The 21,157-nt window shown below is 44.9% G+C and overlaps 1 protein-coding gene across 9 annotated transcripts in view; it reads right to left on the minus strand.

The window, feature by feature from the left end:
- EXOC1 (exocyst complex component 1) overlaps positions 1–21,157 on the minus strand; it is a 119,851-nt gene that overhangs the window by 45,638 nt on the left and 53,056 nt on the right. For 7 of the 9 annotated variants that reach the window (XM_033944880.1, XM_033944860.1, XM_033944899.1 and 4 more), the window contains 3 exons: positions 18,208–18,357; positions 14,890–14,995; positions 9,930–9,974 (listed from right to left, as the gene is read on the minus strand). In XM_033944880.1, the coding sequence (XP_033800771.1) occupies positions 9,930–9,974; positions 14,890–14,995; positions 18,208–18,357 (301 nt within the window). The remainder of the gene's footprint in view (positions 1–9,929; positions 9,975–14,889; positions 14,996–18,207; positions 18,358–21,157) is intronic. The other 2 variants (XM_033944889.1, XM_033944869.1) reach the window with 1 other exon arrangement.

A 21,157-nucleotide genomic window follows, 5' to 3' on the forward strand; every position in this document is an offset into this window, starting at 1 on the left:
ACACCAGGAAGAAAATCTCATCCATTTGAAGCAATAACAGTACTGAGTGGAAGATTTTCTAGACACTTTAATGACAGAGGATACGGCAGCCAAGATGGAGAAAAAGCATTTATCTGGTTGGTGAAAGAAACCACACAATTAATGTTAACGAGCAGGGATTCTTATGCAAAGGTATCTTAATGCATTCATTTGGTGATGCCTCAAAGTCAAGGAGTTTAAAAAAGTTCAGAGCGAGGTTCCTATTCTATTTCTATTCTGATGGGCAAAGCCTGGCCTATTTGCCTCACAAAACCAGTAAAAGATACACTCTCTAGCAGAGACTTGTGACACTGGGTAGGAAGAGAAGGATCAGAAGGTATACCAATGGATTCTTCTGCTGAGTATTCTGGCAAATCCTTCTCTGAATGGTTGGAGATATTTGGAGTCAGATTCCTCAAAGTACTCCCGACTAGGTGAATCAGGGAATGTGTGTTGAGAGGAGCACTGACAATGTGTCAAGGTGCGTTGAAGTGTAGGTCAATGGTCTGATCAGGGGATAACAGCAATGACGATGCACATTTTGAGTGGGTCCGTGCCAATCCTGATAATTGATATTGAGAAGGGATGCGTAGCCTCATCCTTGATCAACACTTTGATGTATCCTCAGGCTGGGCTGAGGCAGGCATGGAAACCATTAATGCCTGTGAAGACTGTGTCTGCAGTAGCCCTGAAAGTTGTTTGAGCATAGCTCGGATCTCCTCCTGGAGAGATGGTGCCAGTACCTGAAAAGACACTGGCATAGAAGAAGTCTGCTGTACCAGGTGTTGGGGCGTGGGAGACCTTGATGTCAAGGCATGCCTATGAGGAGACATTAGCAGGATGCAAAGAGAACAGTCCTCAAATGCATTGGACGCTTGGGAGGATGCAATGCCATGCCTAGAAAGGGAAGAATATTTGTGCTTTTTAGCTTTCTTACATGTTGCATCCCTTAACACATGAGGAATAAATGAAGTAGAGTCCTGTCTCTGTAAGGAGCTTGATGCCTGATGTTCTGGATGTGGTGTTGATTCACTAAATGTCAATGTAGATGCCTGAGTCATAGGAGGCTGGGTGTCAGAATACGAGTCCCCCGTCATGCTTTTTGAACTAAAGTTTTTGGGCTTTCAGCAACCTCTTTTGCATACGGAGACAAAGGACACAGCAAACATCTCAGTGTTCAGAACCCAGATGGTGGACACATCAATTATGTGGGTCAGAGCCTGAAATGGTCCATTTTTCTTAAAGCCACTCAGTACCCTCTTTGATATGGAGGGGAAAACGGCTATCACTAAATTAAAGGGCTACATGGTCCGGATAGGTTGAGTAACTAGGATGCCAGAAGTAATCGATACTCCCATGAGGAAAAAAAGGCTCGAAGTGGTCCAAAGGCCAAAAACAAAAATTGACAAAAATGAACCCAAAGTCGGATAAAATTCTGGAACATGATAGAAAAAAGAAAATATGAGGAAATACTGAAAAATAAGTATGGGAAGGCACAAAAAGAGAAGGTAAAATTTGGCGTGCTGAAAAGAAAACTGAAGACATGCCTTCTCAACTCTGTGGAAAATGAAGAACTGATGGTCCCGCAAGTCAATGTCAGGTGGAAAGGCACCGGCAAAAAACACGCAGTATGGCACTTGGTAGTATCTGTACCAGGTTCTATGGATGACATCATCCATATGTGAGAATATTATGCTTGCTTGTCACTGAAGAAAGAAAATTAAACTGGGAAAATGTCTCTCCCCTGTTTTGTGTTTTCATGTATCTTTGTTGATTATATATTGTGCTTTATATTGTTAAATACATTTTGGTGTGACTGACTGTTGTTAATGTTAGGATTTTGTTGTCCTCTTGTCTTCAGTTGCACTGCTATAAGGAAAAGCAGACCACCAATTTCATTTTAGATTAGATTTATGGTATGACTGTACCTTGATTACTGTATGCATTTCTGGTTACTATATTTCAAGAAAGAGAGAAAAAGTGCAGATATAGCTGGCTCCCTTATGATGAAAGTATTAATAAGTTAGGGTTATTTTCTACTACTATTAATTATTTTTAGAGCACTACCAGACATGTGCAGCACTGTACAAAGTCACGAAGGAGACAAGGTGACAGAGTGATTAAATTTAATACATTATGAGCAGTATGGAACTAACTAATAGGAATGGTTATTTATTCTTTCCAGTTCTATACAGACTTTCCATTAAACTGACTAGCATTTGATTTAAGACAAATTTAACAATGCTTTTTTTGATTCTTTTTTTTTTTTAATCTTTATTCATTTTCAAACTTTCATCAAGTGTACACATCTCAAAACAACAATTAACACACCACTTGAAAATCTTACCAATATATTTTGTAATCATATAAGCAACCTTCCCCCCTCTCTCAAACCCCATTAGTACTTATAGATAAATATACCCTACGATATAAACCCTCCCCCCTCCCTAGAATAAGTGGTGTATATTCAACATAAAAATGGTGTTTAATCATTACAAAAGAAAGTTAATGGCTCTCAAATTTTAATAAAATTTTTATAAGTTCCAGAATTTACCACTAAAGATCTTTCCATTTTATATACATGACATAATTAAAATTAAGTCTACTGTGGTCTTTCCAATTATTAATAATATGTTGAATGGCAACTCCAGTCTTGATCAATAAAAGTTTGTTATTAAAAGAAAATATCTGATTCTTTTTCCTCATAGACATTCCAAATAGCACAGTTACTTACCGTAACAGGTGTTATCCAGGGACAGCAGGCAGATATTCTTTACGCATGGGTGACGTCACCGACGGAGCCCACGGTACGGACCTTTTTACTAGAAAGTTCTAGTTGGCCGCACCGCGCGTGCGCGAGTGCCTTCCCGCCCGACGGAGGAGTGCGTGGTCCCCAGTTAGTATAAGCCAGCTAAGAAGCCAACCCGGGGAGGAGGGTGGGACGTAAGAATATCTGCCTGCTGTCCCTGGATAACACCTGTTACGGTAAGTAACTGTGCTTTATCCCAGGACAAGCAGGCAGCATATTCTTTACGCATGGGTGACCTCCAAGCTAACAAAGAGGGAGGAGGGATGGTTGGCCATTAGGAAAATAAATTCTGAAGTACAGATTGGCCGAAGTGCCCATCCCGTCTGGAGAAAGCATCCAGACAGTAGTGAGTAGTGAATGTGTGAACTGAGGACCAGGTGGCCGCCTTGCAGATTTCCTCAATGGGTGTGGAACGGAGGAAAGCAACAGAAGCGGCCATAGCTCTTACCCTGTGGGCCGTGACAGCACCGTCTAGTGACAGACCGGCCCGAGCGTAACAGAACGCGATGCAAGCTGCAAGCCAGTTGGATAGCGTCCGTTTAGAGACCGGTCGACCCAAACGATTCGGGTCGAAGGTCAGGAAGAGCTGAGGGGACAAGCGGTGAGCCCTTGTACGATCGAGATAGTAAGCCAGGGCACGCTTGCAGTCAAGACTGTGCAATGCCTGTTCTCCGGGAACACAGGCAAAACAATGGACTGGTTGAGGTGAAAAGCTGAGACCACCTTTGGAAGGAATTTTGGATGGGTGCGCAGAACCACCTTGTCATGGTGAAAAATAGTGAACGGTGGATCGGCAACCAGTGCATGAAGCTCACTAACCCTCCTGGCAGAGGTGATGGCAATGAGGAAAAGAACCTTCCATGTCAGAAATTTGAGCGAAGTTGTGGCAAGTGGCTCAAAGGGAGGTTTCATGAGGGCAGACAAAACCACATTCAGGTCCCAGACGACCGGAGGAGGCTTCAGAGGTGGTTTGATGTTGAAGAGGCCCCTCATGAATCGGGAAACCAGAGGGTGAGCCGTGAGAGGTTTTCCTAGGACAGGCTCATGAAATGCCGTGATGGCACTGAGATGGACTCTGATTGAGGTAGACTTGAGGCCTGCGTTGGACAGGGAGAGTAAGTAGTCCAGAACAGTTTCCACCGCTAAGGAGGTGGGATTGTGATGATGGCGGAGGCACCAAGAGGAGAACCTGGTCCACTTCTGATGGTAACATTGGAGGGTGGCCGGTTTCCTGGAGGCGTCCAAAATGAGACGGACAGGCTGAGACAGATTTCCTGAAGAGGTCAGCCCGAGAGAAACCAAGCTGTCAGGTGGAGGGAAGACAGATTGGGATGTAGTAGAGACTGATGTTGCTGTGTAAGTAGAGTAGGAAACACAGGCAGAGGAATGGGCTCCCTGGAGCTGAGTTGAAGTAGAAGGGAGAACCAGTGTTGACGAGGCCACCGGGGAGCTATGAGGATCATGGTGGCTCCGTCCCTGCGGAGTTTGGATAAAGTCCGCAACATCAGAGGTAGAGGAGGAAAGGCATAGAGGAACCGATCCGTCCAGTCGAGAAGGAATGCATCCGGGGCCAGACGATGAGGAGAGAAGAGTCTGGAGCAGAACTGGGGCAGCTGATGGTTGTGAGGAGCTGCGAATAGGTCCATCTGCGGAGTGCCCCAGCGAGCAAAGATGGAGTGGAGCGTGGGAGGATCCAAAGTCCACTCGTGAGGTTGAAGGACGCGGCTGAGATTGTCGGCCAGGGAGTTCTGTTCGCCCTGGATGTAGACCGCCTTGAGGAAGAGACTGCGGGCCGTGGCCCAGGTCCAGATACGAAGAGCCTCCTGACAAAGGAGGCGAGATCCTGTGCCGCCCTGTTTGTTTATGTAGTACATGGCGACTTGGTTGTCCGTGCACAGGAGCAGAACCTGAGGACAAAGAAGGTGCTGGAAGGCCTTGAGAGCATAGAACATGGCTCGTAGTTCTAGAAAATTGATGTGATGTCGACGCTCCTGTGGGGTCCAAAGACCCTGGGTGCGTAGGTCTCCCAGGTGAGCTCCCCATGCATAAGGGGAGGCATCCGTGGTGATGATCATGGAATGTGGGGGCAGATGCAACAGAAGGCCCCTGGAAAGGTTTGAGGAGTTCAACCACCATTGTAGAGATCGCTGAAGAGATGATGTCACAGAGATGGGATGAGAAAGAAGATTCGAGGTCTGTGACCACTGGTCGGCCAGAGTCCATTGAGGTGTCCTGAGGTGGAGTCGTGCTAAGGGAAGCACATGCACCGTTGATGCCATGTGTCCCAGGAGGACCATCATCTGTCGAGCTGGGATGGTGTGATGAAGAAGCACCTGATGACAGAGGTGGAGCAGAGTCCGTCGACGATCGGAGGGGAGGAATGCCCTCATTAGTGTGGTATCGAGAACTGCTCCGATGAACTGAAGGCGCTGTGTGGGAAGCAGATGCGACTTGGGGTAGTTGATCTCGAACCCCAGTAGATGGAGAAGAGAGATGGTATGTTGAGTGGCTTGTAGCACAAGAGGAGACGTAGGAGCTATCACTAACCAATCGTCCAAGTAGGGAAACACTTGGAGGTTGTGAGACCTGAGGAAGGCCGCCGCCACAATGAGGCATTTGGTGAACACCCTGGGTGATGAAGCGAGGCCAAAAGGTAGCACCTTGTACTGATAATGGCGATGGTGCACCTGGAATCGCAGGTAGCGACGTGAAGTTGGATTGATTGGTATGTGAGTGTAGGCCTCTTTGAGGTCCAGGGAACATAGCCAGTCGTTGTGAGAGAGATGAGGGTAAAGCGTGGCAAGGGAGAGCATTCTGAACTTCTCCTTGACTAGACACTTGTTGAGGTCCCTGAGATCGAGAATGGGACGAAGGTCTCCTGTCTTTTTGGGTACCAGGAAGTAGCGGGAGTAGAATCCCTGACCCCTTTGATCTGGAGGTACTTCTTCGATGGCATTGAGAAGGAGGAGGGATTGAACCTCCCTCAGGAGGAGGGGGGTTTGAGTTGAGAGAGAAGCAGACTCGACGGGAGGATTGTCTGGCGGAAGAGTCTGGAAGTTGAGGGAGTAGCCGTGGCGGATGATGTTGAGGACCCACTGGTCCGATGTGATGACCTCCCAACGGCTGAAGAAAATGTGGAGCCTGCCTCCGATTGGCTGAGGAAGAGGCAATGAGGGTGGAAGACTGGCTAAGCCCTGGAGAGAGAAGTCAAAAGGGCTGAGAAGGTTTGGCAGGAGGAAGAGGCTTTGCAGGTTGATTAGGCTGGGCACGAGCCTGGGTGTGTTGGTGCTGGCGGGCCCGCCTAGGTTGCTGTGCAGGTGGGTTGAGCGGTCTGGCAGAGAACCGGCGTTGATATGATGTCTGCGGTCTATAAGGACGAGCAGGAGGAGTCTTTTTCTTTGGTTTAATGAGAGTATCCCATCTGGTCTCATGGGCGGAGAGCTTCTGAGTGGTGGTATCCAGGGACTCTCCGAATAGTTCATCTCCCAGACATGGGGCGTTGGCTAGACGGTCCTGATGGTTGACGTCTAGATCAGAGACCCTGAGCCAGGCCAGGCGGCGCATAGCCACAGCGATGGCAGATGCACGGGAGGAGAGCTCAAAGGAGTCATAGACAGAGCGCACCATGAACTTCCTCAGTTGAAGCAGGCTGGAGATGTGCTGCTGGAAAAGAGGGACCTTGTGCTCCGGCATGTATTTTTGCATGGAGGAGAGTTGCATTACCAGATGTTTCAGGTAGAAGGAAAAATGGAAGGAGTAGTTGTTTGCCCTATTGGCAAGCATGGCATTTTGGTAGAGCCGTTTGCCAAATTTGTCCATAGTTTTTCCTTCTCTGCCAGGAGGGGTGGAGGCATACACACTGGTGCCCTGAGTCTTTTTCAAGGTGGATTCTACCAGGAGAGACTCGTGGGGCAGTTGGGGTTTATCAAAACCTGGGATTGGTATGACCCTATAGAGACTGTCCAATTTACGGGGGGCCCCAGGGACAGTTAGCGGGTTCTCCCAATTTTTATAAAAAGTTTCCCGTAGGATATCGTGAACAGGTAACTTTAGGAACTCCTTGGGAGGTTGATCGAAATCCAGAGCCTCCAGGAAAGCTTGTGACTTTTTGGAGTCAGATTCCAATGGCAAAGACAAAGCCCCTGACAACTCCCTGAGAAATTTAGAGAAGGAAGATTGTTCAGGTTTGGAAGTGGTCTCGGGTGCGGAAGGCTCTTCGTCCGACGACGATGCATCCTCCTCGGTACCGGGGGGGGATTCTTCCCATAGGTCCGGGTCTCTGACATCGGTGGTTGCGTGTCGAGAGACCGGAGTGGACGGGTCGGCGTGGTGAGTCTTAGACAAAGACTTGCCTGAGCGTACCGAGACATTCCCTGGCGATGTAGACCTGTGTCTGTCCCGATCCCGGGAAGAACGGTGCCGGTCTGGGTCTTGGGAAGACCGGTGCCGGTCCGGGTCATGGGAAGACCGGTGTCCTGCTCGGTCCCGAGGAGGATCCGTCGTCGTTAAGGCGACTGGCTCGTGCGGTGCCGAGAGAATGGGCATGGAAGAGTCCATAGGTACCAATGGAGTGGATACCGGTTGGACGGTGCGGGGCTCGGGCCGGTCTGGTACCGAGAGCAGCGGTGCCAAGATAGATGGTAAGAGCTGCTGAAGTTGCTGGTGGAGTTGCTCTTGCAACTTGTCCTGGAGGATGGCCGCAATGCGGTCATCCAGGGGAGGCACCGGAACCACTTTTTTCTTTTTTGGTTCCTTGGGTGCCGCTCTACACTCCGGCGATGAGGGAGCCGATGACGAGGCACTCACCGATATCGGAGTGGAGCGTTTCTTGGCCCGGCGTGGAGCCGAGAGGACTGGTGCCGTCCCCGAGGTGGGAGGGCGCTCAAGGGTGGAAGGCTTCTTAGCCGGCTTACCTGGCGCCGGAGGCGCCGACGTCGTCTCAGGCGGCGTCGAAGTGGTCGGTGTCGATTTCGACGGTGCCGCAGATGAAGATGTCGAATCCATAGACGGGCCGGTGCCGAAAAGTAAATTCTGTTGGATTTGACGATTCTTCAACGTGCGCTTTTTAAGAGTGGCACAGCGGGTGCAGGAGTCCGCCCGATGCTCTGGTCCCAGACACTGCAAGCACCAATTGTGTGGGTCAGTGAGGGAGATCGGGCGTGCACACCGCTGGCACTTCTTAAAGCCTGGTTGCGGGGGCATGAATGGAAACACGGCCTCCGCAAAATCAAACCCCGAGGCCTGGATCGTGGCAATAGGCCCCGCCGGGGTAGGAACGAAAAAATAAAACAAAAGAAAGGTTTTTTTTTTTTTTTTTTTTTGGAATTGGGAAGAAAAAAGTACCCGAAGGTGAAAAAACCGAAAAAAATAACGCGAGCGGGAAGGCAAAAGGAGGATTTCAACTCTGTTGAAAAAACACACGTCTTCTTCGCTCCGCGGAAATGAAGAAACTGGGGACCACGCACTCCTCCGTCGGGCGGGAAGGCACTCGCGCACGCGCGGTGCGGCCAACTAGAACTTTCTAGTAAAAAGGTCCGTACCGTGGGCTCCGTCGGTGACGTCACCCATGCGTAAAGAATATGCTGCCTGCTTGTCCTGGGATAAAACACAGTATCATAAGATAACGCGACATAATTTTCCAATAAACAATTTACTTGATCCCAGATTGAATTCCAAAAGGCTAAGATATAGGGACAATAAAACAAAAGATGATCCAAAGTCCCTACATCAAGATTACAATGCCAGCATCTATTAGACATTGAACTATTTAACTTTTTTTTTTTTTTATTCAATGCATAATCAAGCTACATATTTGATGCCAAGGGTGTAACTAAGGCCTGTAGAATAGCTGTGTTTAAAATAGGTTTTGACAAGTTTCAGGAAGAAACATCCATTAACAATTTTGATCCAGGCAGACTTGAGGATCATTACTTCTTATGTCTTGGAATGAGCAATAAGGAATGATGTCTACAATAAGTTCTTCTGAGTTATATCCAAGTGACTAAGATGGCCAGGGTAAGAGACAGGATGCTTGGCTTGAGAAACAATTCAAACCAGCATGGCACAGCTCAAGTTCTTACCTCTGTTCCTGTGACAATATTTGACTTGTGACTGGAAAGCAGTCTCTCAAAACTTAATAGCTAATCACCTGTTGCTCATAAAAGTTTCTGTTTCCAATATAATGTACTTTGCATGCCTTTACAGAAGCCAACTGTCACATTTTCAAAATATTTCATGTACTCTGATGTCTTCCAAGTCGCAATTGAAAACAAGTCTTTTGTCTTAATCTAACTTTTCCAGTCAACATACGTACATCAATACATGCAAATCTCTCTTACTTGAGAAACTAGATTTTCTCTGGTTGCTTCTGAACCTGAGGAATCTTTTGCTTACCAGCTGATATTATTTATCCTCTCCTGCTCCACCCTCACTGACGATATAACATACAGTGGTACCTTGGATTACGAGCATAATCCGTTCTAGGAGCATGCCCATAATCCAAAATGCTCGTTTATCAAAGCAAGTTTCCCCATAGGAAATAATGGAAACTCGCTTTGATACGTTCCCACCCCCCCACCGAGGCCAGCAGCGCTGCTCCCCCCCCCACGAGAACCAGCATTGCTCCCCCTGAAGGCCCCGTGACCCGACACCCTCCCCCCACGATCCAGCACCCCCCTGGCCGCCATCGGGCACTCCCTGCCACCATCAGGCACCCCCCGCCGTGATTGGGCACCACCCCCGCCGCGACCTGAAGTTCCCCAGAGCCCTCTTCTTACTTTAATGTAGCACCAGCATGTCGGCCTCCTCTTCTGTGCTGGCCTTGAGCATGTGCGCATGCTCAAGGCCTGCGAGTTCATGTTCTCTCCGAGATTCTCGGTTCACGGGGGGGGGGGGGGGCGCTCGCAAATCGAGGCGCGCTCGGTTTCCGAGGCGCCGATTTTGCAAATGTTTTGCTCGTCTTGCAAAACACTCGCATACCGGTGCACTCATAAACCGAGGTACCACTGTATTTCTGTTAAAAAGCTCTCCTTCATAATTCAACCAATAAAAATGAAGTATCTCATGCATTGATGAAACCTATAAATACCCCAATAATACTCACTCTCTGTTTCTTGTTTGACAGCACTTTCTTTTCGAGGCAACGTAGCTGCGATGAATTAGGTTGCAAGCATCAAAGACAAAGATGGGTTATCATAAGGCATTTTGCACAGACCATGCACAAAAGGCAAAGTTAGGCACTAATTAGAAAGAGACATGCAGAGAACTATGAAAAGCAAGAAATTACTGCAGTAAATAAGCTTAGTTGATGAGGTACTAGAATATTCACTCCCTTTTTACAAAGGCACAGTTGCAGCTTTTGCGACAAACGCTCCAATATCCATTGCATCCCTTTGAGCATTGGAGCGATTACCGCAGCCTACTATGATAATTGCCTTTGTAAAAGGAGGCCTTAATGACTAATGCTTCAGATCCAAGTGATAAATAAAGCTATACCTACATTTAATATATAGTTTTCTTAAACCAAAAGGTTGAAAACACAATTTTCAACAGTGTAATTAAAATACAGTTTAAATTGCAAAGTCTGCTAATGCCACACAACATACAATATATTTACATTAGTGCTGTGTAACAAAAATTATTAAAAATCTAAAACCTGTATTAATTCTCACAAAATTAAGGTGTCTCTAAAGTCTGGGAAGACTGAGACATGAGCCTGGACATCTAGCCAGGAACATTTCTCTAGCTATTCATCAAATCCATTCTAGAAGAAATGGCTCAGTGAAGTTCTGGAATAAGGAGATTCATGGGATAGAAACATTATAGAACAATCATTTTCAAATCTCCTACATTAATCTAGCTTCAGTGTACTCATAATCCAGAACAGTGTAACACTGCCAAGAAACATATGTAGTTATGTTAAAACTACTTGAAATATCTCTCTTACTGTTTTCCATTATAAGTGACAAGAGAGGCTGGTAGCACCTTATAGTCTAAGGTTTATTGAGAAACACACTTTCAAAAACTAGGGTCCCTTTCACTCGCAAAACAGACCTTGTTTTTGCAAGTTTAATTCTCAATATACCTCTTAGTCTAGGAAGCAATCAGTCTTTTGTGACATTTTCTTTCTACTATAGACTTGCACGATTACCTTCTGAAATTTTTGTTTCATAAGTAATTTTACTATTAAGAATATTAAGCTACATCTTGATAAAATATATCTAAATCATACTCAGATGCATCGGCATTCTTGCTTCAGCAAAGTGAAATAAAGAAAGGCTTCCTTTAGCTAGACACTGAATTGCATCAGCACAGCTCATATCAAGTGTACAGTTCTCTCTCTGTTTGCAAGATGAGCATACATCATTATATTACGTAGCCAGATAAATTAGTGAACAAATTGCATGTAAAGTTCAGAAATTAATGAATTTAAAGCAGAAGAATAATATTTAAATTTCATGTGATGAAAAATAAAGTAGAAAATTTACAGAATATTAGTTAAAAAAAAATAAATGGATGCTCTATGATGGAATAAATAGCATGTTGCATGCAGAGGTATTCTTCCAGGGCATGTAAGACATACACATAACTGTTTGCCTATGCTCACTGGCTGAGACATTCTTAAAATGAGAACAATTTAAAAAAAAAATGTTATGATTGCTCAATGAGCTTGCAGAGGAGAATCATAGCACTTGTGTTAGCATCTGGCAAGAAAAGAACTTCCCCTGAAGCCTCCAAACAGGTGCTGTATTCGAACTGCAAGAGTACTGCATATGTTTAATAAGCCATAGGAAGCAAGAACCTTAAGAAGCAAACAAAGGTTTTAACCTATACGGGTCTACTCTCTATCTTCTATTCTAATGGATACTTTGAAATATTCAAAATTGGTTGAATGTATCTATATTCAAATGTAAGTGTGTGTGTGTGTAAGTGTGTGTTTGTGTGTGTATAGCTAGATATTAATACTAATCCCTGGATTCTATATGGGACACCCAAAGTTGGGTGTGCAGGGCAGATGCGTGTGCAAATGAACGACTTAGCAAGGTGTCAACAATTATTGACTTTAATTGGAACAAATTTAGATTTGCACACGCATCTGCCTGCATGTTATTACTCGTATATAACACTGTGCTTAAATTGTCTCATGTAAAACCCAACAAGGGGGCAAGGCCATGGAAGGGGCATGGGTGGGTCAGGGGCATTCCCAAAATTTAGGTGCAGTATTATAGAATATTGGATTTATGCACCCAACCTGTGTGCCAGGATCTACACCAGGTTTCAGCAAGAGTAAATGCTTTCACCCAAAATTGGGCACAGGAAGTCACACTGAGCTTGGCATGCCCTTTATGAAATAGCACTTAGCGCAGATTTTTCCGGCACCTAAATCTGAGTGCCATTTACCGAATCTGGCTCTAAATCCTTTTTCCTCCAAGTCAATTCCAAGTCTCTTATTTCTTCCCTTGTTTCCAGCTTGCTACCTCACTTTCCTCTCCTCAGATAATCTTCAGTCTTATCACCTCTCCTCCTCTTCTTTAAACTTCCTCCCTCTTCTCCCATATCAAAGGCCATCATCAAGGTACTGTACTGCTATGTGGCTGCTCCCTCCCCTCCCTCCTTCAAAAGACCTGGAATTATGAAACTCTTATTACCTCTATAAGTATTCCATGGATCTTAGGTAAGGCACAGACCAGGTGGGAGAGAGACAGGTCTTCTAGTGGGGTGTTTGGGTTAGGCTGCGGAAGGAGGTACATTGGAAAGTCTTCCAGAAGGCTGGGCCAAGACAGAAAGAAAGCTGGCGAGCCTTTTGGAACAGCCTCAGCAAACTGACCTACTAGTAGGCTTGGAGAAAAACAGGTCAGCTTTAGGACAGTTCAGATAGCAGTATGCCAGGAAGCAGTAGAGCTCCTGTGTGGTGGTGTGATGTGAAAGTGCTCCCTGCCTTATCACCACATGGATGTTTTTGGTCACCATTCATAAACAGGGAACTGAATTTTAGAATCCCTGCATATAAGATGAGATTTTTGGGCCCAAAAATGGGGGGTCTCATCTTATATTTGGATCAGCACCCCCCTGCTCCCCTCCCAGACTTGTTGCAGGCCTCTGCCAGCCTGCCATTTGACCTGGTGGGCTGGGACAGGATCCCTCCCGTCTCCCGTCCTGGCTGACTAACAATTTTTTACCTCCCTCCTGCCTCCCCGAGTACCTTTTTTGAATCCCTGGTGGTCCAGCGGTGTATTGGGAAAGAACGAGCTGTCCACACTCCTGCCCCATGCTGAGCCCCTCCCTCCCTGAATCGCTGTCTTGAGTTCTCACAGCCCAGCGATGTACCGGGCAGGAGCAAGCTTTTTCCACTCCGGCCCAGCCCTGAGATACTCCCTGAATGGCTGCTGCCAGTTCTCGCATGGGGAAGCAGAAGGAAGGTAAGAGTCGACCGAGACAGGAGGGATTCCTCCTGTCCCGGCCTACCACTGGACTACCAGGTCATACAGCAGACTCGGTGGAGGCCTGCAGGACATCGAGAGAGAGGAGGGACAGGGTACAGGGCAGGTATCTAGGACAAGGTGGAGAGCTTGGCAGAGAGGGGGGACAGGATGGACAGCCTGGCAGGGCAGAGAGGGGGGACAGGGTGGAGAGCCTGGCAGGGAGGGAGGGGGCTGGGTACAGAGCATGGCAGAGAGTGAGGGGGGCTGAGTGCAGAGCCTGGCACGGGAGGGGGGCAGGGCACAGAGCCCAGCAGGACACAGGGATATTAACACACACACACACCTTATATTCGAGTCAACCTTTTTCCCTCCTTTTTGGGGGGAAAGGGTACCTCGTCTTATACTCGGATTGACTTACATGGTATATACACATATGATTTAAAATTTATACAAACACCAGTGAATTCACCATCCATCATACAAAGACAGGGTACATATCAATATCCCGTTATATAAAAGTTTTATTCTTGCTATCACAGATGAAAAATATTTCTACAATTTAGGAGTGGCTGCAGAACCAGCTCAAGAGATTATGGCACCCCAATCCATACTCTGCCCCCTACCCCCTGCCCAGTTACCTCCTTCCTCCTCTGACGCTACTACTTGGTCATGGCAGGATGTGGCTTTACATGCCAGTTGCTGCGAGAAGGGAGAGCCGGTGTCAGTGTCGAGGAGTAGCATTAGAGGAGGGAAGAGTTGTACTTCTCACCTACTGATGCCGATACTGGCCTAGCTGCACTCTGCCAGGACCGGGCAGCAGCATCAGAAGGGGGAGGAGGAGGGAGGGGTTGAAGTATTGTAGCTGCATGGTAGCTTAACTTATGGGCTGGTGATGTCATGGCACAGGGTGTTTGGTGCCCTTTAGCGCCAGCGCCCTGGGCCAGGGCCTCACCTGGTCCTGGTCCATAGGTTAAGCTGGGCCTGAGTAGCTGAATGACAGGCTTATAGAAACTCTTTCTCAAATGAGTGGGCAATCAAAATAAACCTTAAATATAAAAGAGAACCTGTTTAGGCTATTCACTGTGCAGAAAATAGTGTTCATGTTAATATGGATAACATCCACGTTCAATGAATAAGCGTCATTGGATCAATGTGAAATTTAAAATTAAAGGAATCTAAATGCTAAACACATTTGCAAACCAGTTTGGTTTATCAGTAACCGTTCCATTATTTGTATGATGTTTCTGACTCTGTGAAAAGATTCCTATCTGTCCAATGATTCAGATCATATCACTGCAGTCCAATTCCACAGGACAGCTTACAATGACAAAACAAAGGAAGGAAGTTTTGAACATGGACTACCACCAAGATGGGTTATTTTTACCACAAGTTGTGCTATTCTAGCACAAGATCTCATAACATAACATGGGACCCTGTACTAAAATAACATGACTTGTAGTAAAATAATCCTTTATACTGAAATTTCCATAGAAGTTTGATTTTTGGTAGATTACTGTAACCAAGTTCATGGACTCACCAAATTTTTGAATAACAGGCAGCTCAGCATTCTTTATGATTAACATGATACTTCAAAAATGCTGCCATAGTTAGGCAGAATGAGTGATGTTTTAAAACACTTACCAAACTTCTTCCCTTCTTTGGCTATGCCGGTCATCTTGATCTTTGCAACCTCAAAGAAATCTTTTATTTCCCTTTCGTATAACCGGGCTAAGTAGTCCATATAATTCTGAAGAATAAAAAAGAAGATTTATAAAAAGCCTTGTATGGTTTTTTTTACAACCATTTCAATGTAAGTTGTAAAAAAAAAAAAAAACAACATATATATATATATATATATATATATAGTAGCCTAAGTATTTCTTTCCTCTTGCCAATTTGCATTATACAATCACTGACCGCCCAGTGATCTCTCCCTAATTGCACACTGTAATTGCTGTAATCTCATCTTTATCTGTATACTGTAATTCACTGTCTGTACAGCTAATCTTCTCTGTGAACCGACTAGAAGTCGCAAGATTATGGCGGTATAGAAAAATAAAGTTATTATTATTATTATTACTTGTTAGGAAACCTGAATAAAATTACCACAGAGCATTCTAGAACACATAAAATAATTATCATAATGTCATATGCTCTTTTCATATATCTGCATTTGAAAACTAACAAACAAGTTTTCACACAAAAAAGGGACTGGGATTTGATATACTAATTTACTATACAAATTCTTTTCAAATTCTCAGTGGAAAACATATACCTAAATCTCTCATACTCTACTGGGAAATTAAAAATGCTAGAATAGTTTTACAAAGCCCCTGTTGCTAAGAGAAACTGTCAAATCCTTAAACTCAATATAGCTAAAAATCATACTGCCAAGATACTAGGGTTTTTCTTCTAATTAGGTAAAGCCACCACTTGCAACATGAGGTACATAATTGAAACAGAAATACGTTTAAAAACTTGCCCAAATCGCCACTTAGATGACCTAAAAGACAGATAATCGAAACCGGTTTTTAGACGTATCCAAAGACTTTTTAGGCCTCTGAATCCCGCTGTGCACCCAGAGCTGAAAGGGGCGTTTTTGAAGGAGTGGTTAGGGTGGGATGTGGGCCAAGCTAGACTTAGGCTTCCTTTTACGAAACTGCAATAGCAGTTTCTAGCGCAGGGAGCCGCGCTGAATGGCTTGCGCTGCTCCTGACGCTTATTGAGTTCCTATGAGCGTCGGGAGCAGCGCAGGCCATTCAGTGCGGCTCCCCGTGCAAGAAACTGCTATTGCAGTTTCGTAAAAGAGGGGGTTAGTCATACTGTAGGGATAATCCAAAGTTTTACGAGGCTGCCTAGACAGAACTTATACGCTGTGACTTAGGCAATCTAAAAACAGGTCTAAGTGCCCAGAAGGTATCCAAAGTGACCAGATAACCACTGCAGACACAAAGTACAGACCCCCCCCCACTCACACACTCCCCCAGTAATCACTGACCCCCCCCCACACTCACACACACCCCCAGCCATAAAAATCAGAATAAAAACGTACATACCTGCCTCCAGAACATCAGCACCTGGCATAGGAAAGCCTAGTAGACCTGCACAGAGGTGGCTTAAGTAGTCTTGGGGGTGGGCTACTGAACCATAGAGAGGAGGACCCAGGCCCATAAGCCACTCTAACCACTGCATTCATGATGAAAAATGTGAGTCCACCAAAAAAAAACCCACAAAACCCTACTGTACTGCCATATAGGTGGCACCTGCAGCCATAAGAACTATTGGGGTTGTGGACAGGTGGGTAAAGTAGGTGTTGGGGGTGTTTTTGGGGGCTCACCATGACCTGCAAGGAAGTTATGGTGAGATGTTTATGTGGCACCCTTTTTGTGATGACTCCCAGATCTACCTTTCCACACTAGATATCTCTACAGGAATCCAGGCCTGAGTCTTAGCCTGCCTGTCCAACATTGTCACATAGATGTCTTATCGCCATTTATAACTGAATATGGCTAAGACTGAGCTCCTTATCTTTCTGCTTAAAACCACCTCCCCACCCTCCATTCTCTATTTCTGTGGACAACACTCTCCTCTACTACTATTAATTATTTCTAGAGAGCCACCATATGTTTGTAGTGCTGTACAGAGTCACAAAGAAGACACTCTCTGCACAAACGAGTCTCCTTCTCCCTATCTTGTCAGCCCGCACCTTGGGGTCATCTTTGACTTCTCTCTTTCTTTCTCTGCTCAGATCAACAAACCGCTAAAGCCCGTTGCTTCTTCCTCTATAATATTACCAAATCTGTCCTCTCCTTTTCAAGCACACTACCAAAACCCTTATCACCTCTCACTTAGATTCCTGCAACTTGCTTCTCTCAGGTCTTCCGCTCAACCATCTTGCTCCCCTTCAATCAGTTCAAAATTCTGCTGCACAACTAAAATTCTGTGATTGCCACCATACTCACATTATCCCTCTCCTCAAGTCCACTGGCTCTCCATCCATTTCCGAATACAATTCAAACTCTTACTGGCTTACTGGCACATTCACTCTGCAGCACCTCTGTATTTCTCCTCACTTATCTCCACCCCCCCCCCCCCCATGAACTCTGCTCATCGGGTAAGCTCCTCCTATTTGTACCCTTCTCCTCCACTGCCAACTCCATACCGTCCCTATTTTGCTGTGCCTGAGTCATTACATCAGGCTCTGTCTCTAGAAGTATTTGAATCCAAGCTAAAACTACATTTTTTCAAGGCTGCTTTCAACCCCTCACTTTAAGACACTCATGTCCATCCCCAACCAATCCTATCTCTCTGTCTATATTAGATAGTAAGCTCTTTTAAGCTGGGACAATCTATTACATGTTTAGACTTTACACTTTAGAAATGATAAATAGTAGTAGTAGTGGTGGTGGTAGATTATTAGGTCTCTACATTATTGGTACCAGTGAACTATTTGTTTAGCCAGTAATTACCAGACCATTTCTGTGTGGTCCAGCCACATCAAACTAAGAGCATTACCATGTGCTAATTTAATGATGTGCACTTCTACATTAGGCAGCCAGTGCTAATGCTCTAATTGAAAGTAACAGGTTTTAGTGGTTCAGGCAAGCAAGGAACATGTATCTTAAAAAAAGATATATATTTAAACCCCCATAGCTCAAATGGAAAAATTGATAAAAATGATTTGGTTTTGAAATCAAGGTTTTCTGCTTAGGGATATGCAATGATGCCCATTGTTGAGCTGAATTGACTTGATCTACCTAAGCTTTTCCTGTTAAAAAATATGTTAGCCCTACCAAAATTCCCACAAATGTTGGCAAAAGGTAAGAGAAAACTTCCAGCTTAAAGACCACTAGAAAATCACAACTTGTCAGCAAACTACAAAGGAGCATAACTGATGCTTTTAGAATCTTAATCAGGACCTGCTGGTAAAAGATTAGACTCAATGTCCACATCACATACCTTGGTAAGGCCATCATACTTAATATAGTCTGTATTCTTAAGCCACTCCATTAACTTGGCATATCGAAGCAAGTCTCTGTGAAAGGGGTGATGGTTTGGTAACGTTAGCTCAACAGAGTGCTGAGCAAGAGTGGAACTCTGGTCATGTCCCTAGAGAAGAGAAAATATACCATAATGAATAAAGCAGATTCCAAGATGAGTCTAAGGAGAGGAATGAAATGTATCCCAGACTTTATATAAATGTTAAAACAGTTTAAAAAAACAAACAAACAAACAAACATCACATTTAGGACAAGCGATTATCTAGTATTCCATACTTCAACCTTGATGTAGTTAAAATAAAGGAAGATTTAGATACAGTTCAACAGGATGTGCCTACTTAGGGGTGGATGAAATAAGTAGCACAATCTTTTAGGGCAGCAGTTTATTCCCAGTTTTACTGAGTTAATCTTAATCCTGATGTAGTTTGATTTTTTTTTTCAGGAAAAAAATTATAAGTAAAACCACCACTCTAAGGGTAGCATGGTGATAATTCAAAATAGAATGGTCAAATTCTTAAGTGCTCCTATTATTATTATTATTTTTTTTTTTTTTTTTTTAATAAAAACAAACCCATATACACTAACCCCCCTCCTCTTCTACAAAGCTGCACAGTAATGGCCCCGAAGCCCATAGAGATTTATAGGGCTTTGGGGCTGTTGCCACACAGCTTTGTAGAAGAGGGGGTAAATTTTGGCACAATTATTTGCACCCTTTGTAGCGCTGAATGTTTACTCCAGCTTATGACGGGATTAAAAATATTGTATGGGGAGCAAAGGATCATCTCGGACTGGAAAAGCGTCACCAGTGGAGTGCCGCAGGGTTCGGTGCTTGGGCCTGTGCTCTTCAACATATTTATAAACGACTTTGAAATTGGAACGATGAGCGAGGTGATTAAATTTGCAGATGATATGAAGTTATTCAGAGTAATGAAGACGCAGGAGGATTGCGAAGACCTGCAACAGGACATAAACATGCTTGAGAAATGGGCCGCGACATAGCAAATGAAGTTTAACATGGATAAGTGTAAGGTGATGCATGTCGGTAACAAAAATCTTGTACACAAATACAGGATGTCTGGTGCAGTACTGGAGAGACCCCCAAGGAAAGAGACTTGGGAGTACTTGTCGACAAGTTGATGAAGCGGTCCACGCAATGTGCGGCAGTGGCAGCGAAAAGGGTGAACAGAATGCTTGGAATGATTAAGAAGGGGATCACGAAAAGATTGGAGAAGATTATCATGCCCCACCTGGAATACTGCGTCCAGCACTGGTCACCGTACTTGAAGAAGGACACAGTATTACTCAAAGGGTCCAGAGAACAGCGACTAAAATGGTTAAGGGGCTGGAGGAGTTGTCGTACAGTGAGAGATTAAAGAAACTGTGCCTTTTCTCCTTTGAAAAGAGGAGACTGAGAGGGGACATGATTGAAACGTTCAAGATAATAAAGGGAATAGACTTAGTAGATAAAGACAGGTTGTTCACCCTCTCCAAGGTAGGGAGAACGAAAGGGCACTCTCTAAAGTTAAAAGGGGATAGATTCCGTACAAACGTAAGGAAGTTCTTTTTCACCCAGAGAGTGGTGGAAAACTGGAACGCTCTTCCAGAGACTGATATAGGGGAAAACACCCTCCAGGGATTCAAGACAAAGTTAGACAAGTTCCTGCTAGACCAGAACGTACGAAGGTAAGGCTATACTCAGTTAGGGCTCAGGTCCTTGAACTAGGAGCCACCACGGGAGCGGACTTCTGAGCACGATGGACCACTGGTCTGACCCAGCAGCGGCAATTCTTATGTTCTTATCTGAGGTAAGATGCAACACTTCACCGCAGAAGACCCATTTTAGCAGATCTTCTGGTGGCCCAAATGAACCCCTAGACCTCCCAACCCCATAAAATCATCTTTGTCCCTTCTCCTAGGTCACTAAATAAGAGCAATACTCACTTATCCTGTGTCTGGTGCCACCATCTTCTAAAATATTGGTGCATAACTCAAAGCAGTGCATCAGGACACACTGTTAAGGGTAAGTCAGACAAACATGTGCTTCCCAATAAGGGAAGTAATTAGATTTTGGAAGTGGCAGGAGGAGAAAAGGGATGCCACTAGATGCCTCCTCAGACTAGGAAAGTATTACTGGCCCAAGGAAGTCCCAGCACCAGAACAGAGGTTCTCTGGTGGAAGGTCTCCCTATGCCAGGTGTGCTTTGGACAGATTGTGAGGAAGAGGTTGGGGGTGTTCTGGACCAGGAGATTTTTTGGGGTTGAAGGAAGAGGGAGTGAGCAGGGAGTCTGGGCTTTTCATTAGGGCCTGAATGGGGTTTATTTGGGGTTTTTTGTTAATATTTCTGTTTCTTTCAGTGCACTTGCTGATCCCCTCTCACACTGACAGAAAGAAAGACATTTTATTCCCAATGCATCATACACTGGTATAGGCTATTATAGCTCCTCTAATGACTGCCTCGGCAACAACTCAAAATAATATGGAGTTATCTATATGTTGTTGGTTATTCTGAGCATAGAGTTCCTATTTAGCTATTTAGCTATTCTGAAACTCTGAATTCAAATAAGATGGTACTCTCCAGAGTTTGGATTGCAAATAATATGGATTGAAGATCAACCCATAGAATTGAATGATCTGAAATTTCCTCAGGCCCAACTTCAGCTGAATGAGCATTGTTAAAGTTGTGCTCAGTTATGAAAGAGTAATCAAGCCTGGAATAGGTGCCATGTGCCTTGGAAAAATGTTTGAAGTCCCTCTCCTCGGGGTGCAAAAGGGTGCAACCAAGTGTCCACTAGGTTGGTCAAAAAAAATCAAGTTTATGGGACATGACCTCCAAAAGTCTATTTTTGTTCTCTGTCTGGTCGTGTTAATTGTGCCAAATTATAAGCCTTTTGGTGAACATTTAAAGGTTG

The sequence above is a fragment of the Geotrypetes seraphini genome, chromosome 1 (assembly GCF_902459505.1).
Source record: "Geotrypetes seraphini chromosome 1, aGeoSer1.1, whole genome shotgun sequence".
Classification (NCBI taxonomy): Eukaryota; Metazoa; Chordata; class Amphibia; order Gymnophiona; family Dermophiidae; genus Geotrypetes; species Geotrypetes seraphini.